At 46.8% G+C, this 23,618-nt stretch overlaps 1 protein-coding gene across 3 annotated transcripts in view; it reads left to right on the forward strand.

The window, feature by feature from the left end:
* Il1rl2 (interleukin 1 receptor-like 2) overlaps positions 1 to 14,802 on the forward strand; it is a 47,128-nt gene extending 32,326 nt beyond the window's left edge. For 2 of the 3 annotated variants that reach the window (XM_087564674.1, XM_087564675.1), the window contains exons 9-11: positions 4,099 to 4,242; positions 9,775 to 9,936; positions 12,231 to 14,802. In XM_087564674.1, coding sequence (XP_087420800.1) covers positions 4,099 to 4,242; positions 9,775 to 9,936; positions 12,231 to 12,610 — 686 coding nt within the window. In that variant the 3' untranslated portion in view covers positions 12,611 to 14,802. 3 annotated transcript variants of the gene reach the window in all.
* Positions 14,803 to 23,618: the final 8,816 nt, after the last annotated feature.

A 23,618-nucleotide genomic window follows, 5' to 3' on the forward strand; every position in this document is an offset into this window, starting at 1 on the left:
GTATGGTTTGGGCCATTATTGTGTTGTGTGCTGTTTGGATGATTGTATTAGTTTTCCAAATGATGTCCTTGACTGGAGAACTTTCTCTAGTCCAGTATAAGTTATTTCTCTGAGGATAGGGGAAACCCTACCATTCCCTGGCTCGACATTAGAGACACTTAATTTCTTCCTGAGATAGAAGAGACATTCTTGGCTTGGCATTCTGGGCCTTCCTTATAGAACTCCACTCACTAGCTTCTCAGCCATATTCTTTGTCTGCCCTGCAGATCACAGTCAGACCAAAGAAGCCCCTTCCAAAGGTGCCATATTTTGATGAGGTAGCTGACTTTAATCTAGTAAGGATATGTTTTCTCAGCCAAGAAGCAGAGAAGAACCTGAAGACATTCCAGGTTCTCAGCTTTGAGCCAAAAACAGGCCCGTCTTAGAAAGGTCAGAGAAAGTGATGTAGGGTCAACCCCAGAGAAGGGAGAAAAATCTCACTGTAGGACACACTTTGGGGACGTTCCGTGATATCTAACATGGTTTCAGTCTCAATCTAATTTAATATGTAAGCTTGACTGCTTATTTATTCCATTACTTTTGGGCCTCACTCTCGAGCACCAAAAGACCACTAAGGAGTCGACTCAGGTTGCAGTCAGACCAGGGTCTCTTTTTCAAGAGTCAGCTTGGGCCACAATGCAGTCTCTGACATAGCAGAGAGGGAAGGTGACAGCCTAAGCTCTAACCTAACGAGGTTTTATAGGAAATGGCAAGCAAGTGAGGAAGTCTCAAACCTGGCACACATCTGATAGGGAGGCTATCACGGAATCTTGTTGCTCGGCTGGTGCTGGGAGCCAAACCATAAACTTAACCTCTGCTTCCCCCCTGATTGTTGGTTGTTAGGAAGTGAAGTGCCTGGAGTGGGGCTTGTAGCCTGGAAGCACAGGTTTGCTGGGGAATAACCTAGAAACTGGTGCTAGAGAGCTCAACCTTAGGTCAGGTTCTCTAAGATGGACTCTGAACCCAAGATCTCATTACCTAACCCCGAGAGAGCCAAGACAGGCTTTGTTCAGGCTAACTACCTGGAGGCACTATGTTGGGAGGATTTTGAGGCCAAGTCCAGGCTCAGAGGGGCTAATGTTACCAATTAACAAGTTAACACCTCAGTAGGATCATCAGTAGTACACCAGAGGAAAAGAGCATTTTAAAAATACAATATAGATAGGCAAGTTTATTGGGAGGCTGCTCTTGGGTTGGTGAGTTTATTTGACCCATGGATTGAGGCCAGGGAAGTCATTATGGAGAGAAAGAGGTGGGGGACAAGCACTTAGAGCAAGAAAGAGAGAGAGAGAGAGAGAGAGAGAGCGCGAGAGAGAGCAATTTATTTATTGTATGTATATGAGTACATTGTCACTATCTTCAGACACCCCAGAAGAGTCCAATGTTACTGGTATTGTAAGAACAAGCCATACCCAAAGTCTCTTTTCTGCCATGGTGTCCCTGACGCTAAGATCCATGTCTTTGAGTTGGGACAGAAGGAAGCAAAAGTGGATGAATTCCCACTTTGTGGCCACATACCATCAGATGAATCGCAAGAGCTTTCTTCTGAATCACTGGAGGTTGCCCGGATTTGTGGCAACAAGTACATGGTAAAAAGTTGTGGAGAGGATGGCCTTCATATCCGGGTGAGGCTCCACCCTTCCCATGTCATCCGTATCAGCAAGATAATTGCCCTGCGATGGGGCTGACAGGCTCCAGACAGGTCTATTTGGTGCCATTGGGAAGCCCAGGGCACAGTGGTCAGGGTTCACATTGGCCCAGTTATCATGTCCAGCTGCAGAATAAGGAACAACAACAACAACAACAACAACAACAACAACAACAACAACAACAACAACAACAAAAACAACAACAAGGAGAAGAAAAACCAAACTAGGACCTGCCAGTCATGGGGGAGCAGAAGGCCCTCTTTTTTCCTTCTCTTTGGACCCTTCTTAGGAAACTCCTGGTAAATTTATCTTGGTTTCTCCAGGTGCTCACTCCATCTCCCCACGTGATGGCTTTTCAGTGGTTGGTCACACATACCTTGTTCTGTTTGCCTTGAGTTCTTAGGAACCTCGCCCTCTTAAGTCTAAACTTGGTTTGCACGCTGGCGGCTTCTTCATTTGACTTCCTCAAATTCTTTGCTTCTGAAGATATCTGCAGATTTGAGTCTTACTTGATTCATTAGGAGCTGGATCACTAGAATGGTTTCCGTGAAAGCTTTTACTTTTCTTCTTCTTCTTCTTCTTCTTCTGTGTCTTTTAATCACCATTTATCCTACACTCTCATGTCTGGAGGCTGCTGATGGATGGTCTGAGAGCTCAGATGACAAATCCCATTCTATTTAAGATTTTACTTGTATGCATGTTTTGCTTGCACATATATACATGCACCATGTGAATGCCCAGTGCCCATGGAAATCAGAAGGCATCAGATCTCTTGGAACTGGAGTTACAAGAAGTTGGGATTTGGACCCAAGTCCTTTGGAAAAGCAGCCAGTATTCTTAACCTCTGAACCATCTTTTGAGCCCATACAAATCCTATTCTTAATAAGAGTATTTGGTATACCAGCAGTGAGCTTTACGTTTATTTCCACTTCAAAGTCTCTACTCATCTGAGCTTCTTAGCTAATAAGACAATTCCATGTCATCATCTTTGAGCACGTTCACAGAGCCAAACATGTCCACACTACTCAGTGCAAGGAACAGTCAGACCACACTTCGGCTGCCAAGGGTTCTTTGAATCTCATTAAGTTCTGTGGGCTTAGTCATGGAATAGTCATATCACAGTTTATAATTCCAAGATCGCTATCATGGGCTTACACTCTCCCAGACTAGATCCTCCCAAAGGGAGAGACACTGTTGCTCACACAAGTCTGATAAGAGCTGGCAAAAATGAGCAGAGGATAGACACAGGGGAGAAGCCATCTCATGGTTAGAAGGCAGATGACAAAGGTTATAAAGATGGGGGAGGGCCAGATTGGGCAACGGCCTGCAGATCAGTGTCCACTGGCTGCAGAGGGACTTGCTCAATGGACTGATTTGGGGTGGGGCGGTACCAAGTATGTCTTTTGTCTTTGTATTCTATCATGCTCTTATATCTAAAGGAATGCAACAATATGCAGGAAATCTTAGGCCCTCAGATGTTTACTGTATGTGTGGCCTGAGAAGGATTTGATAACTTACTTCTTGAAGATTTTATAAACCGGAAGCACTTCTCCGCCATGGGAGACTCAAACACTTCTCCCTCGCCCTACCCAACCCACAACCCCCCTTCCAGGGTGAGTGGAGAACCTGAATGGCCTGATGAGGGAAGTGGTTTATGTGGCAGGTTCGCTTTTTCTCTTCCCTCATTCCTAGGCACCGCTCCTCTGGCAGCTCCCTTTTGGGCTGTGGCTTGTTAGGGTGCTGCTTGGTTCCTCTCTGTGGCATTCAGGAGCTGTTCGGGAAGCAACCAGGACTTCCCTTCTGGAGTAACTGATTCTCCCCCCTGGGGTCTGCTCCCTCGCCTGTCATCAGGACGCTGTGCAGCACACTCTCATAGCAGGGCAGGCATGGAGCACCACTTCAGGAACTCTCAGACAGACAGTGGCCCTGACTTCAGGAGCCCTGGGGAGGGCTGCATGAGGACTGTCCTGTGGAGCCAGCCCAGCCGGTTTCTGAGCAGAGGGCCACTTGTATTTACCATTTTTTACTAGGAGTCCCTCTGCTCAGCTCTGAGGGTCTTGGAAAGCAGTATGGTGGGACTGAAATCCAGATTCTCCAGGGGGAATCCCTGGGGGACATTCTAGATACAGTCAGATTGTACCCCACGAAGGTACCTGGACCCACACGCCCTAAGACAGTTCCCATGCAGCCCGGAGTCCTGTTGTTCCTGTATCAATGCCCAGGGTTTCCCGGTTTTCAAGGAGACCCAACCTTCATGGTGGGAATTAAACTTATCCAACTCATATGCTCACAAGGAAACTTAGAGACAGATTCAAACAGCATCCTCGTGTCTCCTACCTGACTTTGACTAAGAGCTCTGTAAGTGTGGAGCTAAAACTAACCTTTGGCCACTGACTTCTGTCATTTGTAGCTCCAGACTTCCGGGCTTACCTCATAGGAGGTCTCATGGCTTTCCTACTTCTGGCCGTGTCCATTCTGTACATCTACAACACCTTTAAGGTCGACATCGTGCTTTGGTATAGGAGTACCTTCCACACTGCCCAGGCTCCAGATGGTAAGTGTGTGTGGTGGTCCTTGGGAGGAGAGCCGCAAAATTGCTGCCCTCCCACCCGAGTGACCTCTTTAGATGTTCTTCTCTTACTGTTATATGGGAGTAATCCTTTTTCTTGGATGGAAAATTTAGTGTGCTGTGTCTCAGCAGGACTTCATGTGTGTCAGAGAAGAGATTTGCCTGTGATTATCAGACTCCTTCGCCAATAGGCTGGAATGCAGGTAGCACCCAGGAAATAGTCACTAGGTGGCAGCAGAGGGTGTCAGTGGCCCACCCTGCTCTAGGAGCCAGTGGGCCATCCTCCTCCTTGATGCATACATATGAGAAGTAAGATGTCTGCTGGAGCAGACTGTTCATCCCCCAACCCCCTTAAAGTTCAATGGGTCATACAGTGGATGCTCTCCTCCGGGGAAAACTTGCACTTGGTACCTAAGGTAATTTACATCTCATTTTCCAAATGAGACCTGCCTGAACTTACTCAGAGCTCTCCACTGGGTGGTTGGGTGAGGTGAGAAAGATGTTTTAATCTTTCTCTCAGCTACAGAAGGGGAGGGTCATAAAGAGGGAGAGGAAGGAAAGGAGAGAGGGAGGGAATGAGGCACAGGAGGGACAAAGGGAAAGGAAGGAACCTGTTTCTTTGTGCTCAGCAGGAACCTGAGGCACCACGGGGCCCTTCATTGCTGCTCTGAAGGTCAAAGCCTGCTCTGAAGGTCAAACCTATCTTCCCCTGCTCTGCTGGGTGCCCTCACTGTGTCTCTGTCTTGCCACCATTTTGTTTGACACAGAAATGTCTCCGTGTGTTCCAGAACCAGCATTTCTCTCCATTCAGGTTGAAACACGATGTAGTTTTTTTAAAAAGTGTCAGAATGAATGGGATCTAGTGAGGCCCTGAAAACAAACAAAAACAAACAAACCCAACAAACCATTCAATCTGCTTTGATGTCCCTTATTTGCCTGTAAAGACTAGTAAAAAAGACAAGAGAAATCTATACAGATGACATGTGCATTGGGATGAGTAAATGCATATCATTTTAGGCCAAACATCTTTCTTGAACAGGAGCAAGAGAATGGAGGAACTCAGAGTCCAAACACATTCAGAGCAGCTAATCAAAAGAAAAAAAAGGCGTTCATTCTAAGCAGCTGTTTGTGCCAAAAGTCACCACGCAAATTATTGTGTACTCGTGGTTGATAAAACACAGATGCTATAATTCAAACTGTATTTAGCTAAATGTCAGAATTCAAAAATTGGTAACTCAGAGGCCGGGGTGTAGCCCAGTGTTGATGGCTAAATGAAAAGGAAGAAAGAAATAGAAAAGAATGTGACAGCTCCTCCATACGGTGGAGGAGAAAATGTATTGTAGATAAAAGGGGAGCATAATGTGTGTGGTGGGGGGAGGGGCTAGGCAGGGACATCAGGGGGAATCCAAAGCCTTGAGGAGAGGGGAGAGCAGCTGCTGACCAAGAGGGCAGCGTGGGCTAAGAGAGTAGGCAAAGGGACCAAGTAACCAAGAGAGTTGGCATTTATAGGGAAGGGTAGCTGGAGAGAGGTCAGTCCATCCCCTTGGAGAGTTCAGGTTGGGGGCAGGGTATACCAGTTCAGTCAGGACAATCCTGCGACAGGTAGGGACTGAGGGATACAGGGAGAACCTGACGGCCAGCTTTGATAGGTACCTCAGCCCTTTGTCCTGGGTTTGACACTTAACAGTGGTGAGGTATAGCCATGGTCCTTGCCTGGCCAGCCCAATACACTCTGAGGTGCTTGCCTTTTTCCCTGGCTGACCCTGTGTGAGGAGACCACACCACTTATTTCTTCTGGAGTAGATAGGAGTGCTCCTCTTTCTTTCTCTGTTGACTCAGACAGCGTGACATTATTTCGTGTGGTGTTTCTGGAAGCTCTGGCCCCGCTGGCCCCTTGGTGTTCGTGCCTCTGACTCACTCTAACTCCCAGAAGTGTGACTACTACCTTGCCTTAGTTACACAGTCTGATAGAGCTGACTGGCTGAGAGGTTGAGTTTTGTCAGCAAGAGACAGAGGAGGAGTGACTCAACTCTGCAGAACAGGGGAACCCACCAGATGACACATCAGGACCCCTTTCCCCCAGATCAGCACAGCCAGGGGTGGAGGCTGTCGGGATTGGTGCTGACAACCAGCCAGGGAACTTCATGTCTTCGCTGTTGTGTTTTAATTCTGGAAAGTGAGTGCTTCGGTTTTCCTACCTCCCCACCTCCCCACCTACTCGAACATCCCTGTGCTAGAACTTTGAATGATGTGTGTTGGGGTTGAAACCTCGGCCAGAGTCCAGACAGAACACACCAAGCCAACATGGTTCCAAGCGGAGAGGTTTAATGAGAGAAGAAGAGTAGAAGAGGGGAGGAGCAAAGGAGGCGGGGCCACGGGCAAGTGGAGGGAAGGGGGTGGGGAGGGGAGAGAGGGGACAGAGGGAAGAGAGCAAGAGAGCAGAGAAGAAAAGAAGAACCAAGAGCAAGTGAGCGAGGAGGGGCCAAGCAGCCCCTTATATAGTATCAGGCACAGCTGGCTGTTGCCAGGCAACTGTGGGGCGGAGCATACCTGGCTGTTGCCAGGTAGCTGTGGGGGTGGAGCTTAGACAGATAGCTTCGACAGATATCAACATCATGTCTAAAATGAGCAGCGAGGAGCTTCTGAGGTTGATCACAAATCCTGCTGACAGCCTGAATATTCTTGGGAGAATATTCTGGAACATATACAGTATAGTGAACATGGATGTGGGAGAGGAGAAATTATGTCCTTCTTGGCGAAGTTCACCCTAACCCAGTTGGTCAAGCTTTGCCACACATAAGATAATGGACTCCCCATGATACAATATGACAGCCACTCACAAGCTCAGAGTTTCATATTTCTATGCCGCGCCCAGGTGATGTCAGAACTGGCCTGTTAGGTGCGCCAATATCTGCAAGACTAAAAAGAATGGTCAGCCACAGGTTGGTTGACAGCTAGGTGCACTGCTGTCTTTATTCAATCCAGACTTAAGCGCAGTGTGCACATGGACCAGAATGGTTAGAACTAACCAGTGCAGAGTAGGTGAGAGGTCTTGGTCTCTAAAGGTAAATTTGCTTTCACAACTGAAGCCAAGCCAGTTCATTTCGTATTTCTCCATACATGTTTCTGTGGTTTGTGAAATAACATAGATCATTCTGGGGCTCATTTCCAAAGACAGTTTCCTGTGGAGAGTCCCCTGTTTACGGTAGTGCTACTACCACGTAAGGAGTCTGGGGCCTTTAGCATTTCCCTGTGTGTAACGTGGGTTCCGTCAATGCTTTCTGTGAGTGCTGGAGTGGCCGGGTGCGCCAGTCCTCAGGCAACTTGGCAAAGGACATGACAAAGTACATTTTAAAATTCAAATTTCCTCTATCAACTGCTTGATTTGCTCTGAAATGTCACATCGAGAGGGGGGGGGAGGGAGAGGGAGAAAGATGGGGGCAAGGGGAGGAGAAGGGGAAGGGGGAGAAGAGAGAGGGAGAGGGGAGAGAGAGATTTATCTGAAAACGCCCTATGCTACTGTCTGATCCTGTCCTTAAAACATCAGAGGACTTGGGGCTAGAGAGATTAGCAGTAGTGACTGCTCTTCCAGAGGACCCTGGTTTGATTCTCAAAACTACCACTGCAGGGGACGATTGTCTATATTTTCCAGTTCCTGGGGTCTGATGCCCTATTCTGACCCTCCTTGGGCAAAATGTCCACACATATGAAATGATAATTTTTAAAAATTGAAGGGCTTTGCCAAAAAAGGTAAATGTGGGTTGCAAATGTGTCTTCTAAAGTGGTGATGAACAAGTCCTTAAAAGATACCTTTGCACCCGAGCTCCAGATCTTAGTCTGAGGGTTGGTGGCTCAGCGAGCCCAATGGTCAAGCATGCTCACCAGCCTGGGTTTGGCCTCCAGCAAGGAAAGAAAACAAGCTTAGAAGAAAAAAAGACATATAACTTGGGGGTTTGTTTTGTTTGAGTTTTCAGAATATGTGGGGCTTTGGGCTACCAGATCTCTCTCCATCTGTTCCAAGTATAGAAAGTTGGAGAACAAGGAGAACTTGTGTCCTCAGATGCCTTGTTTTGAAAGAGGACTGGGATTCTGTCAAAAAAGAAACCACTTGGCAAATGTATTTTCTTTTGTTTTCTATTTAAGCAAAGCCAGCGGGGAGCAGAGATACCAGTGGTGGCTGTGCCTGGGGCTGGGCGTGGGTATAAGGTTGGGTGCTAGCTAACCTGGGAGCTGCACTTTCCAAGGAGGATGCTCCCTGCTGTAAACCGGGCACCAGACCATCAAGGCTTTCTGAGGACTTAAATCTAAACATGTCTTAATCTTTACATGGGAAGGCTCAAGTCCTTCTCCATCAGCCAAGAAATAAGAGCTTATGAGCTCTCCACTTGTCTGTCTCTTTATTCTTTTCTTTCACTCTCAGGAAGCAGCAACAACAACAACAATAACAATAAAATATTTTTGAACTTTGGAAAGCCATCTTTTAACGTTAAAGTCATTGGGTTTGGTTGTCTTCAAACACCAATTGCTCCCCGCTCAGTACATACTTACGATCCCTAAACTGAATGCCTGTGACCCAGCCCCTCCTCTTCCTGTACCATGGACCTTATTGTCAAACTCCTTTAAGATGTTTGGTCAGCACTGACAGGGTTCTCCCCAGGTCCCAAGGTCTACAGCACTTTCCTTGCCTGGCAGTGGCCAGGGAGGCAGAAACACTGGTGCTGGCTTCCCTCTCACATGTGTGCTGACTTGTGGTTTCTCTCTCACGTGCATGCTAGCTTCTCTCTCACATGTATGGTGGCTTCTTTCTCACATGTGTGCTGACTTCTCACATGTATTCTGGCTTCTCTTTCGCATGTATCCTGACTTTTCTCTCACATGTATTCTGGCTTCTCTCTTACAGGTATGCTGGCTTCTTTCTCACATCTGTAGTAATCTCTACTCTTAGATCCTTACTTTTTTCCTGATCTCTCCACTCTTTCACACCCGGGGGCTGTTACACACCTTCTATGAATACTGTTTATCATCTTATTTTGCATATGTGAGTGGCATGCGCAGTACTATGGTGTGTCTTGTTCAGATGGACACATTGACCACACGTGTTATAGTGCCGGGCTTTTCAATGATATGGGACAGACTAAGAGTCACTAAAATGATGGCTTTTCTGGTATGCTAGATTAGGAGACACTCAACTGGTCTTGCTTGGCATAGTTAGTACAGGTCTCAGTTGCCCACATCTGCAATTGGTGAGAGGTAGAGAGAAACTTTGGGTTCAATTAGGAATTGCAGACCTGTTCAGTCTGGTTTTATTCCTCTATACTGAGTGAGGACTGGCATGTCTCTCACAGTTCAGTTGTGAGAATGCACTGACATAGCATAGAATGTCCCATCAACCAGCAGGGCACATGGAGGTCACTGGGCCCAGCCTGCAGTATATCATAGCAGTGGCCCAGGCTTCACGCTGTTAACTTGAGGGATCTGGTAGAATCATTTCTTGAGCTAGTCTCTTTTCCTTTTCAGACGAGAAGCTGTATGATGCCTATGTCTTATACCCCAAGTACCCAAGAGAAAGCCAGGGCCATGATGTGGACACACTGGTGTTGAAGATCTTGCCCGAGGTGCTGGAGAAACAGTGTGGATATAAGTTATTCATATTTGGCAGGGATGAATTCCCTGGACAAGGTATGTTCTAACTGAGCCTTTTATACAATAAATGGGAAAGGTTAAAAAAAAGAAAACAAAAGAGAAGGACCAGGCCTGCAACCTGAGCCTTGGGAATGCTGAACCAGGGTGAACTGGCTGAACGGCCAGTTGGGCTTGTACGTACAGACCCTATCTCAAACAGACGACAACAAAAAGAGAAAAATCTCTCCCCTCCTCTCCTCTCCCTCCCCACTCCTCTCCTCTTCCCCCTCCTCTCCTCTCTTTTATGTTATAATTGTTTGCTTAATGTCTATGCACACAGAGAGACTCCCAGTCTCATTACCCCTTATATCAGAATCGAGGTCTTTGCTTCATTAGGCTTTATTGTTAGAACTCAGTGTCAGGGAATCCTGGTTTCAATAGTGTCCGTCTCCTCAGCATCAGGATACAGTCATGGGAACAGTCAGGCAGCAGCCTTGGTCAAAACTGAAGAAAGTCAAGTCCTTCGCTTTACAGTCACTGAGAGTGACTTCGATATATTTTCTCATTAGTTTGGATATGCAAATGCTATCGTTTAAAGCTGACTGTATAAACCACTCCTCCTCTGCGTCCATCACAGTGAGGAAGGCATAGCTAGCGGCAGGAAGGAGAGGCCAGCGGCAGTCAGGAAGCCAGCGAATCATATTTCATACCTGCATGGGAAGCTGAGAGAGAGAGAGAGAGAGAGAGAGAGAGAGAGAGAGAGAGAGAGAGAGAGAGAGAATAGGAAGTGGGGCTATAAAAACCTAAAAGTCCACCCCTCAAGACTTACTTCTTCCATTCAGGGTCCACACCCTGAAGTTTCCATTATACCAAACAGTGCCACCAGCTGGGGACCAGTGTTCAAACAAAGAGCCCATGGAGGACATCTCGTATTCAAACCATGGCACCCACTGACTAAATAAGATAAATAGTTGTTTTACTTCTGTTCACTAGGCATGTAGTTTAGGGCAGTTCACGAACAGCAGCGTTTGCATGGGTGAGACAGGAATAGATGGATGTTTTCCTGGCTTAAAAGACCTGTAAATGCCATCACAGGGCTGTCTTACACAAACCCCCTCCTGTTCTTTGCTCTCCATCTTGGAAGAGCACACAGCAGAGTAATTGGATACTAAAATAAGCACCCCTTTCTTCTCACTAGGAAAAGCAATTTTTAATATGATTTAATGGATATGTATTGTTATCTCTAAATACTGGGCAGTTTATAGTAGAAATACAAAACCACAAACCGACTGAAAAGAAACTGCCCTTAGAAATGGCACCCCCCCCACCTCCTTTTACCCCTCACAGGAGGCAACTGCCAGCCAGCTAGAATGTGTAGAGTTAATACCAATGGGCTCCTCCCTCTTCCCATCATGGTGCATTGTTTGTCTTCAAAATTAGCCATGCTAACCTTGAACATTTAACTAACTATAAAGAACCAGAAGAGACGTTCTTTGCTCTTTAAAAATAAATTTTAAAACTACACCTATTATGTAGCTTACCTAAGACTCAGCTGCTCCAGGAATGCGGTGTAATGAGACAGGCTTGGGGAAAGAGACTTAACAATGAGTAACAGGACACACGGAGTCGCTAAAGGAAACAAACAAGAGGTGACTGACTGTTGTGTTTTATAAAAAGATAAGGGAGAGAAGGAGTAAGTTTGGTGGATGTGCAGTCATGTGTGGGGGAAGGGGGTGACTCATTCCAAGGTATCCCTTCCCCCTCAGCGACCAGCCACAGGATGGCATATATAGCATAGAATAGAGTTTATTCAGGGAATGGGGAGAGGAGTTGAGAAGGGAGTAGAGACAGAGAAAGGCAGAGAGAGAGAGAGAGAGAGAGAGAGAGAGAGAGGGAGGAGGAGGAGGAGGGGAGGGAGGGAGGGAGGGAGGGAGGGAGGGAGGAGGAGGAGGAGGAGGAGGAGGAGGAGGAGGAGGAATAAATGAGTAGAGGGCAGCCATGAGCATGGTGAGAGAGAGGAGGGAAGGGACAGAGCAAGGAGAGAGCAAGAAGGCAAGAGAGAGCTGAGGGGGTGAGGCAAGCAGTCCCTTTTATAGTGTGTCAGGCACTCGTGGCTGTTGCCAGGTAACTGTGGGGTGGAGCTTAGACAAAATGCTAACACAGTTGACTACAGGGGACTGGAGCACATGCAGCGCAGAACAATGGGAGCGAATGCTCATCCCTCTGAGCATCAGTCCTGTCTATGTGAAAGTCCCTTTCCTTTACCTGGTGCACTTTCTCCCGTTTCTGGTAGCATCACAGCCCTCGTGTTTCCATGCGGGGTCTAATGAATCCTTCTTCTCCGATTCCAGCTGTGGCCAGCGTCATTGATGAAAACATTAAGCTGTGTAGGAGGCTGATGGTCCTCGTGGCACCAGAGACATCCAGCTTCAGCTTTCTGAAGAACTTGACTGAAGAACAAATCGCTGTCTACAATGCCCTCGTCCAGGACGGCATGAAGGTCATTCTGATTGAACTGGAGAGAGTCAAGGACTACAGCACCATGCCCGAGTCCATTCAGTACATCCGACAGAAGCACGGGGCCATCCAGTGGGATGGGGACTTCACAGAGCAGGCACAGTGCGCCAAGACGAAATTCTGGAAGAAAGTGAGATATCATATGCCACCCAGGAGGTACCCGGCATCTCCCCCCGTCCAGCTGCTAGGACACACACCCCGCATACCAGGCTAGTGCAGTGCCACCGCCACGGGGCTCATAACTCCTTGAGAGCGGTTAGTGTGTGGTGGCTCGCACTACAACCTCTCTGGATCATCTACCCCCGTAGCTTGCTCTTTTGTGCTTGTGAGCGACCTCGTCCTTAGCCACGTCATATTTTGATTTTTTGTTTGTTTTGTTTGTTTGTTGTATGCTTTTAGTCATAGCTGATTCGTACTACTCCTGTTTGCTTCATGGTTCCTGAATCCCCAGAGACTCCCCTGAGCATGGGGTGGCTATCACGTTGGGCCTCCATATCAGCGAGATCTTGAGGATGACAGATCAGGTGACCAGGATGCTTAGTCCTGGTTTGGGATGGGAGGCTGGGCAGTCTGAGGATGCCAAGTGGCCAGCCTTGGGGAAGACCAGAAAGAGCAGTAGTTCAATGTCTGTGTTTGTACAGGGTTCACCAGGCTCTGGTCCTCAGGCACTGTAGACTGCATTTGAATCCCCTTCATTCTCCTATCGCATTTAGATAACTCACCATTGTGGGAACGGGACCGAGGACTGGGGGTTGAGGGGAAGAAAGAGGTGACAGAGTCACGCGATGAATCCTGGGAAATCAGACTCTGGAGACTAGCATCAGGGTGCGTTCTGAGTTTATTGCGCAGCACTATGTAGTATTTACAGCGTTCGAGCCAATCCCAGGCCCTAGATGTTCAGCCAATCATATCTTGCTACACCATCACCATGCCCCAATGAAAGCCCTGCCCGATGAGGTAACTCAGAAGGAGTAGGGATGGGGAGCATCATTACATGTTAGGACTTCCGTGAAGATGGAGGAAGCAGCCTCCGCCCTGACCCGGGTTCCTTTTCTGCTGCTTCACGGATGCTCCAGGAGCCACATTGGATCTAGTGCCGTGTGCAGCAAATCAGTACTCTGAGGAGTCGCAGGAGCCTTTGACACCTCACTCTCCACCCACTTTTTCCTTCATAGAGTTGACCTCCACATCCCCCAAACCATGGAACAATAACGATGCCCCTACAAGCTGCTTAGATGTCATCAGGACCAATGGTCTCCGTTTCCCTCCTTCCCAGCCCCTGTGAAACTGACTATTCTAGGAAATTGGAGTAAGAGACACCCGTGCACCATTTCTCATTTTACTACTGGCTTCTTTCATACACCTCGAGTTCCTCAAGATTCATCCACGGACTCACCTTTGGTTTTTATTATTATTATCACTACTCTGTCTTTCTCTTCTTTTTTCTTTCTCTTTATTTTTTTCCCCCTCCTCATGAGCGCACGGAGAGGAGCACAGACTCCCTTCATGCCTGCAGGGTGATGAGCTCACTGAGGGCCCCTTCAATCTCATGCTTGTAAGTTTTGCTTTTCAGTTTCTCTTTGCACCATGGGAATTGAAGCTTCTTACAGAGGATTTGGGGGTTCAGGTAGAGTAAGGCGTTTGTTGCTTCCAAGGATGTCACCGACTGGCTCCTTCTTCTGTCTTCCTCACCCTGCATGGGCTTTTGCTTCTGGTTGATTCCTGGAAATTGCCAGCAGTACTGGTGAACCCTAGGGGCAGGGCCAACTAACAGGACTTGGCCTTTCTTTTTTGGAGCTCAGGACACAGAGCCTGCCTAGTCGGGCCAGGACACCCCGGGTGGTTCCACTCTGCTCAACGGTAACCTATCTGCCTGTTTGACTTCCAGGCGGTACAATCTGGACTTTTTTTTTTAGCGAAGTGATGAACATTGGGTCCTTTGGTGAGAACGTGGGGGCATCTCTCCCCATTTAAATTTGGACTCTTACTTCCTTGGTCATTTCCCTCTGAAAAATTCATGAGGCAACGTGAGTAGCAGGGAGACATCACCCTGCGTCTTCTCTATGATTCTCCTCGACACACCTGTGACCACTAATATTAGAAAATGTGTTTTTTAGAGGTGATGCGTTCATTTCCCTTGTTCTGGCCACACTTATTAGCTGAGGCTGTCGCAAGAAAGGAAAGATAACTCATTTGAAGTAAATATTTCCCGGAAATCCCTGACTTCTGTGAGGCCGATCATCTGATTTTTTTTAAACCGAATTGTCTTTTTTGGTCAGAAAGCTTTCCTCTTGCCAACATGTCTTAAACTTTTGCTTAAACTTATTGGAGATGTATTATGCACACTAATATGTGAGTGTGTTATATTAGCACATTGACATTTTTAATAAAGTATATTTTAATAAATCAGGAGAGCTCCTTTGCTCAATAGAGTTGTCACCTCACGTGTTTGAATGCTGGGCACATGGTTCTGGAGTTGAATACACTCCTGTTTGTAGGCAGTTGCTTTGATGTGGGGTTTGTGAGAGTAGAGACCCATATTTTAGGGCTGGACAAGGGTCAAGCTACAGCTGTGAGCCCTACTTTCTCCAACAGTGACTCCATTCTGATAATTTGATAAAAGTCATTTAGTTTTAGGGTTTTTTTTTTTGTTGTTTGTTTTGTTTTGTTTTTGAGAGCAACCTACAAGTGCCTACCATCTTGGAGGTAGATGGGGTTCTTACAGCCTTTCATTGAGATTTACGGCATGCCCATAGGATCCACACCCCAAACTCTTTTACTGTTGTATTTATAAAACACGTAACGGTACAATTTTTACAGGAGTCTCAGTGGTTGGCCATGATCAGAAAGTGAGTCATTTGGATTCTTCATAACGATTAATTGGGGAAAAGCCCCCTTGAGTTTTAGTTATGTTTGATCCGTTATTAGAGATCCCCAACTAGTGTGTCGTAAATGAGTTTCAAGTCTACTGGGGCACAGAAAACTCCATTATCAGCAGTAGAGTTGGTCCAAAACCTCCCTGTGGGTGCCTTAAACCGTGGCTATGCTAAATTCAGTTTATGGCACGATTTTCTAAATGTTTGTATGTAATGCATACTTTAGAAACAAGTTCACAATAGTGAAAGGAAAATCAAATATTTCTAGTAATAGATTCTGTTACAAATTTATGTGGTGGTGTACTCTCTGTTCTCATCGATCCTGATCCCACTTGTCAGAAGAGACGATGCCTCTGCTGACTGTGAACAGCTAAAACCTCAGAACACGAGACCACAGATAAGAGGGCCACTGTGATGTCTCCTGCTGTGTTCAGAATCCTGGCCCCGTCTATTCATACTCACGGCCGTGTGCATACAGGAAAAAGATAAGGATACTCACACACTGTCCCATCCGTTCTGGCTTACATGGAAGAAATGGAGGCCCAGAGAAGTGAAGTAACTGGAGGCACAGGTCTCTGGAGTGGAGAGGCAATGACTAGCTTAGATCTCTTGGACGGTATGCCAAACCTCAGCCCAGGACACCACTGCTGGTTGGAACCATGCAGATCTTTGAGAGCGATGGAGCCTCTCAAGTTTGTTACTTTATGTAGACGAGAAACAAAGACAACAAAAAGAGTGGAAACAGAGTGGTGAGCAGGCAGGAGCTGGTTTATTAAGAATAAGTCAGGAGAGACTGAAGCTTCCATATTGGGAAGGTTTCTGGGGAAGTTGACACCAAGCTCCTTGCCTGTGAGTTTTTAAATAAGACTCATGACAGAAACTGGGCAAAGATTGATGTGATTTCTGGTTAATTCTGTAGGTGTATCATAGGCAGAGCCAATGGTAGGCCTACATACTTTTTGTATGTTGCCTTGGCCTAACCAAGGTGATGATTATATGCTGGATGCCCAAACAGGGACTAATTCTAAGTCATGTTCGCCCTTCATTTTTTTCTTGACCTTGGCTAAGTTTGCTAGCCCTTGATCTTGGCAGAGCCTGCTGGCTCTGAAACTTGGCTAGGTATTACAGATATTAATTAAACCATGATTTCTTTGTTCTCACCTTTACATGACCACCTGGTAGTTTACCTTGGACTAGTGCCTTTTCTGGACACGGGGAACTAGCAACTAACTCCTGTTGAAGCTACCAATGTATCTGCAGTTTTCCTGGGGTACCTACCTTGTATTTACTCCTTGTCCACAGGGTGATCTGAAGGGAAGCTCCTTCCCGGACCAGGTGGAGGCATTTTAGAAATCACCCTTACAGATAATTAGTCTGTTGCTGTTGTAAAGACATGCTGCTGTGTATTTTCCTCATGGGGGCTTAGTGAGGGTCAGCGGGAGCCTGCCAAGAACAGCTTTGCTGTTTTGCTAACAGCCTTGTTTCTCTTATCCTAGTGTGGCTACCTCATACTCAGTTGCAAGCCCCATTGTTTCCCTTCCTCCGGCTTCCTGACCTTGCTATTTGACCTAACACCATTTTTAACTTCACTAGTTTGCTTCCGTTGCTGCAGAACTACACAGCTAATACTATAAAAACCCGGAAAGGGAGTGCCAGACGCACATAGCTGTGGCCTCTCTGGTTTCTCTCCACTCACTATCAGCTTTGGAAGTTTATAGACTTTCACGCTGTGTCATCTTGTCCAGCGGTGAGCAATCTGATAGCTCATGCATCCATGAGGGATTTAACAGTAGGGATCAAGAATGCCCTGAGTGGACGTTTCATAAATGGATGCTTCCAGAGTGCTAAGGATTTTTAAGATGGGCGTGGCCAGTAAGGCTGTGCATCTGTTATTTGTTTGCACAGATTCCCGGGTGTCTTAGTCGGGTTCTCTAGAGTCACAGAACTTATGGAATGTCTCTCTATACTGAGGGACTTTATCGTGATGACTTACAGTCTGTAGTCCAACTAACTCAACAATGAGCAATTGCGAACGGGAAGCCCGAGAATCTAGTAGTAGGTTCCAACAGATGTGCTGGCAGGTAAGTGCAAGCAGGTGAAGAGTGAATCTTCCTTCTTCCAATGTCCTCATGTAGGTCTCCAGCAGAAGGTGTGGCTCAGATTAAAGGTGTGCACCACCACGCCTGGATCTGGGACTTGCTTTATCCCAGGCTGCCCTTGAACTCAGAGATCTCCTGAGATTAAAGGCATGTACTACCTTCCCTGGGCCTAAACTTTTCATGGTCACTAATGCCTTAAGATCTCCATGCCAAGAACTAGGTCAGAGGCTTGTCTCTCCCAGCCTCAAGATCTGGATTGCAGGTGTGCCCCCCCAATTCTGGATTGTTGTTCATTCCAGATATCGTCAGGTTGACAGCCAGGAATAGCCATCACACCAGGATTCATATCTGAGACAAAGCTTTAACATAGAGCATGGAATCAATTGAAGTTCACCTATCGACCAGAGCCTTGCTTCTGCCTAGGAGTCTTCAGACCCAGGGCCTGGGGGTGTGAAGAAGAAGAGAGTCTCTTCAGGGCCAACTCCACTACCATCACTTACATGGGGTGGGCTGGGGGAGGGCTGCTGAGATGACTACCCAACTTCCCTCATTTAGTGGCTAGCCTGAAGCAATAGAAACATTTTGAAATGCAGTATGGACATGACAAACATGTCACTCAGAGAGATGGATTAGATATGTCTGAGAGAACTTTGGTGGTTATGGAAAGTGGTTACTGCGTGAAGGGAGCTCAGCCACTCAGCTGGCACTGGATGTTTTGCTGGGGACAGCTGACAGTTTCCGGAAATCCTAAACCTTCTGCCAGTTTTTTAAAGTGCACATGCACGCACACGTGCACACACACACACACACACACACACACACACACACACACGAGTCCCTGGAGACAACATGTTTAGAGTTAGAGTTTATGGAATGTGTCTCTTCTCCAAGGCAGGGTCCAGGCTGCCTGACATTCATGAGAGTTGTTGTCTTGTCCCACTTAGGGAAGTACCACAGTCCTTCCTGACCCCTCCTGAATGTTCACAATGTTTCATTCCTAATGGCCTCTCTCCACCAACTTGCCTGATTGCCTGCTCTTGGATCTGCAGAGGAGGAGCTTAGGGAACTTTGAAGGACAGCCCCAGCAAATGTATGCTAAAGATGGCTGAGGTGCCAGCATTGACCTTCAGGGACATCCATCCTGACAAGCTATATCCTAAGAGTGTCTGTGGGAGGTGTCTTAAATAGACAGCCGCTATGGACAGTGCCATCTTGCTCTCGGCTCCCAAACATGAGGCTGGGTAGACAGTACCAGGGAACTCTTTCTTCACCCTCGAGCCACTCCAATGTCTCTCTGATGCTTAAAACCCATGATTCCAAATGAGCTGTTCAGAAGTTAAGGCCCTATAAGCATCTACCTCTTAGGCATCACTCCCCACCTCCCCCATCCCCCGTCCCATGCATACTCCCAGCAAAACTTGGAATTTCCCCCACAAGACTCTGCTGCCTCTGTAGCTGAGGTTCAGGGCAGTGGTGGTAGAGAAAAGCTTAAAGGAACTTCTGTAGTGTGATCCAAGTGGAAAATTCCAGAAGTAGAGAGGTGCTGTTGCTACGCTTCATGGTGTTCTTAGTGTGGTAATGGCATCTTGCACTGCTGTACCCAGGACATGAGCTGCATCTTTGTTTAAAGCATCTGCACTGTATGTGCTACCACCAGTTGGAGGCTCAATAGTTTGAGCTCTCATAACTCTTATCTTGCTTAGTGATAGCTCCAAAGCGTCAGCGTGGTCGGGCTGGTAGTTCAGGTCCTTCCTATGACTGTCATCCCATCATCCCAAGATGGGTCAATGTAGCAACGTCAAGAACGCTATAATTGTCAGGTATTGTTATGAATCTCTTACTGCATCAAAAGTTTAAGTTAAGCTGCATCATAGGAATGTTCATAGAAGAAATGCATGTGTGTGTGTGTGTGTGTGTGTGTGTGTGTGTGTGTGTGTGTATGAGTATATATGGTCTGGTATTATATTCAGTTACAATCTCCCTTGGAGAATCTGGGATGGGTTCCTCTTGGATAAGGAATACTTATGGCCCTCTGCCTAGAATAGAGAGAAAATCAGTTACCATAGCAAAAGCTTTGCTGAACCCTAGAGGGAGGTTGGTGGGAAAGGCCTGGGGATTCTTCCCATTCAAGCTTCTCTGTCAGTCTTCTGTCTGTGAGGCAGTTTTTAAAACACACCTTTCTGCTATCTGGTGCACATGCTTTTAATCTCGCTCCCCAGACAGTGGTGAGAGTAAAGACGAGGGGCCTTCCTGCACAGCATCTGGGAATGCAAACTCCTGCAGCCGTATGGAAACCAACATGGAGGGCTTCCCCAAACAAACAAAATGCAACGAAAACAACAAAGCCCAAGCAGACCTACCCCATGACCCAGGTGTTCCACTCCTGGGTGTACACACCAGGAGATCTCCGTTAGCTCGAGACATACTGATACCTCTCTGTCTGCAGATGCACTGTGTAAAATACCCAAGATACAGAAGCAACCTGAATGTGTGTGAACAGAAGAGGAGGAAAAGATGTGGCCCATACACAAGGGAACATTATTCTGCTGTGAAGAAGAATAAGATTCTGTCATCTTCAGGGAAGAGATAGAAATGCAGATTCTCCTGCTTTGCAAAATAATTCAGACCCAGGGAGACCATTGTGCGTGTTTTCTCTTACGTGCAGAATTCAGGTTTTAAGAACATGAGTCATGAAAGTGGCAGGGAGGCCTCCAGGGACCATGGATGTGGGCTAAGTGGAGTGGGAATAAGAGAGGGCAAAGATGGGGGTGGGGGCATCCATAATTCTCTTATATACACAACAAACAGGACATGAAATCAGAGTAGAGGGCATTCTAGGCATGACTGGCAGGCAGAGGGTAGGAACAGGAGAGGGTTCCAGAAGGTGACTATGAGCAAAGTGGAAAGACAGACATGTACGAAAATGTCAGGACGAAGCTCATCACTTTGTTTGCTAACCAAAGGTTATCTCAGCAGCTAAAACATAACAGGGTGGTAAAGACGAAGGAGTGGGGTTGGCGAGACAGATCAGAGTGTAGGCTTAGAGTTTCCAAAGCCTACCTTGATAAGGGTTCTTAAAGGTTTCCTTCTAGCCCACCGACCAAAGGAGGGGAGAGAGATGTTTAATAGGACACGGGGGATGTAGATATGTCTAGAAGTAGTTATCCGGGGTTGACATCAATCTTCATTGTCAGGATCTCAGCAGTCCAGTTTGAAACACCAAACACAAATCAGCAGCTCGATCAGAGGAAGCAGCAAGAAGCATCTGGAAGACCATGGTAAGTCCTTTTGGCACTTTTCTCTCCATGAAGTCACCGCAAGGAAAGATCAGTGAAGAGCCGCAAAGCACGGCAAGGCGAGCCAATGCGACGGCGCTGTTGGGTTCTACTTTTACTCTTCCCAAGCATCACGCGTCCTCTCAAGTGTCTGCCTCAGTAAAACATCCTCTCATAAGACAGTTTCCAGAAGAATATCGCGTGACACAACTGAGTCTCCAAAGAAACCAGAAATCACCACTTCATCAGAGCGTGAAGGTACTGTTGTGCAGGCATGGCGACCTGCATGTAGAAGCCACTTAGCATGGAAGGGAGAGAACCAAGTCCATAAAGATGGCCTGCAACCTCCATAAACACACTATGGCACACATGCTCCAACACACACACACACACACACACACACACACACACACACACACACGAGTGTGTACACCAGTGCGCACAGGAGCGCACACCGTGATCTGCCCAAGAAAGTGGTCTGAGACAACAATGAAGCACACTTCATAAGGGTTCAAGGCAGGTATGAGCTTTCAATGAAAGACCAATTGGAATAAAAAAACAAAATCTATATCTATTTGTCTATGTCTGTCTATTTTTATGTCTGCCTATGTCTATATAGATCTATATCCATATATATGTCTATATCTACATCTATATTGTCTATATCTATATAGACAGATCTATATATCAGATCTATATCCATATATTAGGTATATAGCTAATCCGTATCCATATAGATATAGATAGATAAATAGATCTATATCAGATCTCTGTCAGATCTCTAGCTCTATCTATCTATCTATCTATCTATCTATCTATCTATCTATCTATCTATCCATCCATGTATGTATGTATCCATCCATCCATGTATGTATGTATGTATGTATGTATTCATCCATGTATGTATGTATGTATCTATCCATCCATCTCTATCTATCTATGCCAGCCAAGTGCAGCCTGTAATCCCACTGTCTGAGAGGCTGAGGTGGGGGATTGTAAGCTCAAGGTGGTTACATAGTAAGAACCTATCTCAAGAAAGCAAACAATAGACAAAAGACACTAATGTTAAGCCTCTTGATTAAGCCCGCAATACCACCCGGAGAACTATATGTGGGGGTTCAACCTGAGTTTCTTCTACCCACGTGCGGGACCCCACAGTGACTTCAGTGGCTTTTGGCCAGGTCACAGCTGACCTTTCCCCAGATCTTGGCCCTGCTTTCTGTTTACAAACTTTCTCCCATCACGTGCTTTTCTGGCCTGTGGATGCAGGATGTGTTGAAAGATGAAGAAAGTGGAGAGTTCCTTTCTGTTCTTTGCATAACAAATGCACAGAGTTGGCTTCATGTTCCTGCACGGAACGAATGCTGCTAAGTGCTGGAGCTCAGCGGCCAGGGCCCTCTCCGCTCAAATGTAGTTAGTTTCTCTGGGTCATTGAAGGTTGGGACACAGTGTGCACACTCTGAACCTCACATACCCAGAATGCATCTGGAGACCCCGCTGGTTGCCTTAATGAGAGAACTCCACAGTCCCCTGGTTATCCGCGGCAGATTTCTGATTTGGGAAGGGCTCCAAAGTCCTGGGTTTCTCCCCCTCACTGGGCACTCAGCTGCTACAGCTGTTGCCTGACTCCTGAAAGGGAGGCTCATCAGAAACGGAGCCCACGGGGTGCTCCGTTGCAGATTTTAGACTAGGAAGCAGAATTCCCTGCTCTCATCCTGAGCTGTGTGTATAGCTCTGCCTCCAAGCAGCCCAGGAAAGGAGGCTGCATTTCTCTCTAGGTCATTCTCTAGGTCGGTCCAGCTGGGCTCAGAACAGAGTGGGCACAGGTGACCACAGTTTGAGTACACCTCGTGTTACTGTTTCCCTTTTCTCTCGCATGCTGTTTCCACGTGCAGGGTTAGGCTGCATTTGGAGTGTGGATGCACAGCTCATCTTGCTCTCTGCCATTGCCTTCATAGTCCAAATCCTCTGGGTGGACTTCAAGGTGGGAGCATCACACGGGTTGTGGCCCTGGAGTCTGCTGGAGACCTGGGACTGGGTGGTGTTTGTTTTTTCCCCACTATGTTTCCTCAACGAAAAATTAAACTGTTATCGTGAAAATGACAGATATCCCATCAGTAAGGGTTTATCTTCACATTCGAAAGCAAAACAGAGTTATCTGATTGGCATCCATGTGAAAAACCACAGGTTTTTTTTTTTTTTTTTTTTTTTTGGTCAATTTATCAAGAAACTATTTCTAATCCAAGCCAACAGTCAGGTCATTTTCTCCTGGTCTTTACTGTCCTGGCGAGAGGTGTCCCCTCAACAGCTTGACAAGACCTGTAGACCTGCAGACATTTAAGCCAGATTAGCAGGAGGCAGCCAGGAAGCTAGCGCAGGCACCCCTCACCAGAACTCTTGTAAACATGCACTGCGCACTGGATAGTTTCAAGGGGCCATAGGAGAAGAACCAAAATTCTGCTGTTTGCAGGATAGTGGAGACAACTGGAGATCATGGTGCTCAGGAAACAGTAGACGCAGAATGACAAATGTCATGGACTTTCTCCCATATGGGGATCTTCATTTTGCAAAAGGATGAAGCAGAAAGGAGACTGTGTGGGAAGAGGAAGGCAGGGAAAATGATGGTCCTCACTTCATAATAAGAGTCCTGGAGGCCCTCGCTTCATAATAGAAGTTTTGAAGGCCTAGAGTTGTGATACTGAAGTCATGTAGCCAATAGTTGGAAACTGCATCAGGCCAGAGAAAGGGTACAACGGGCAGCCTGCAGATTGGGTGCAGAACAATGGTATTTATATCCCCTAGTTCTTCCAAGAGATACAAACTTTTGTAATGCCTACCTAGTATTGTCCCCTTCCCATCCTATTGGCTCAGGACAGCAAGTCTTATCAGTTAATAGCCTGGCACTTGACTTTCTCTCCTTTCCTGGTTTGAGGAACCTGTGGTATGTAGCAAACTGCTGGTGAGCCTAGGCT

The sequence above is a fragment of the Rattus norvegicus genome, chromosome 9 (genome assembly GCF_021556685.1).
Source record: "Rattus norvegicus strain SHRSP/BbbUtx chromosome 9, alternate assembly SHRSP_T2T, whole genome shotgun sequence".
In the NCBI taxonomy this organism is placed as follows: Eukaryota; Metazoa; Chordata; class Mammalia; order Rodentia; family Muridae; genus Rattus; species Rattus norvegicus.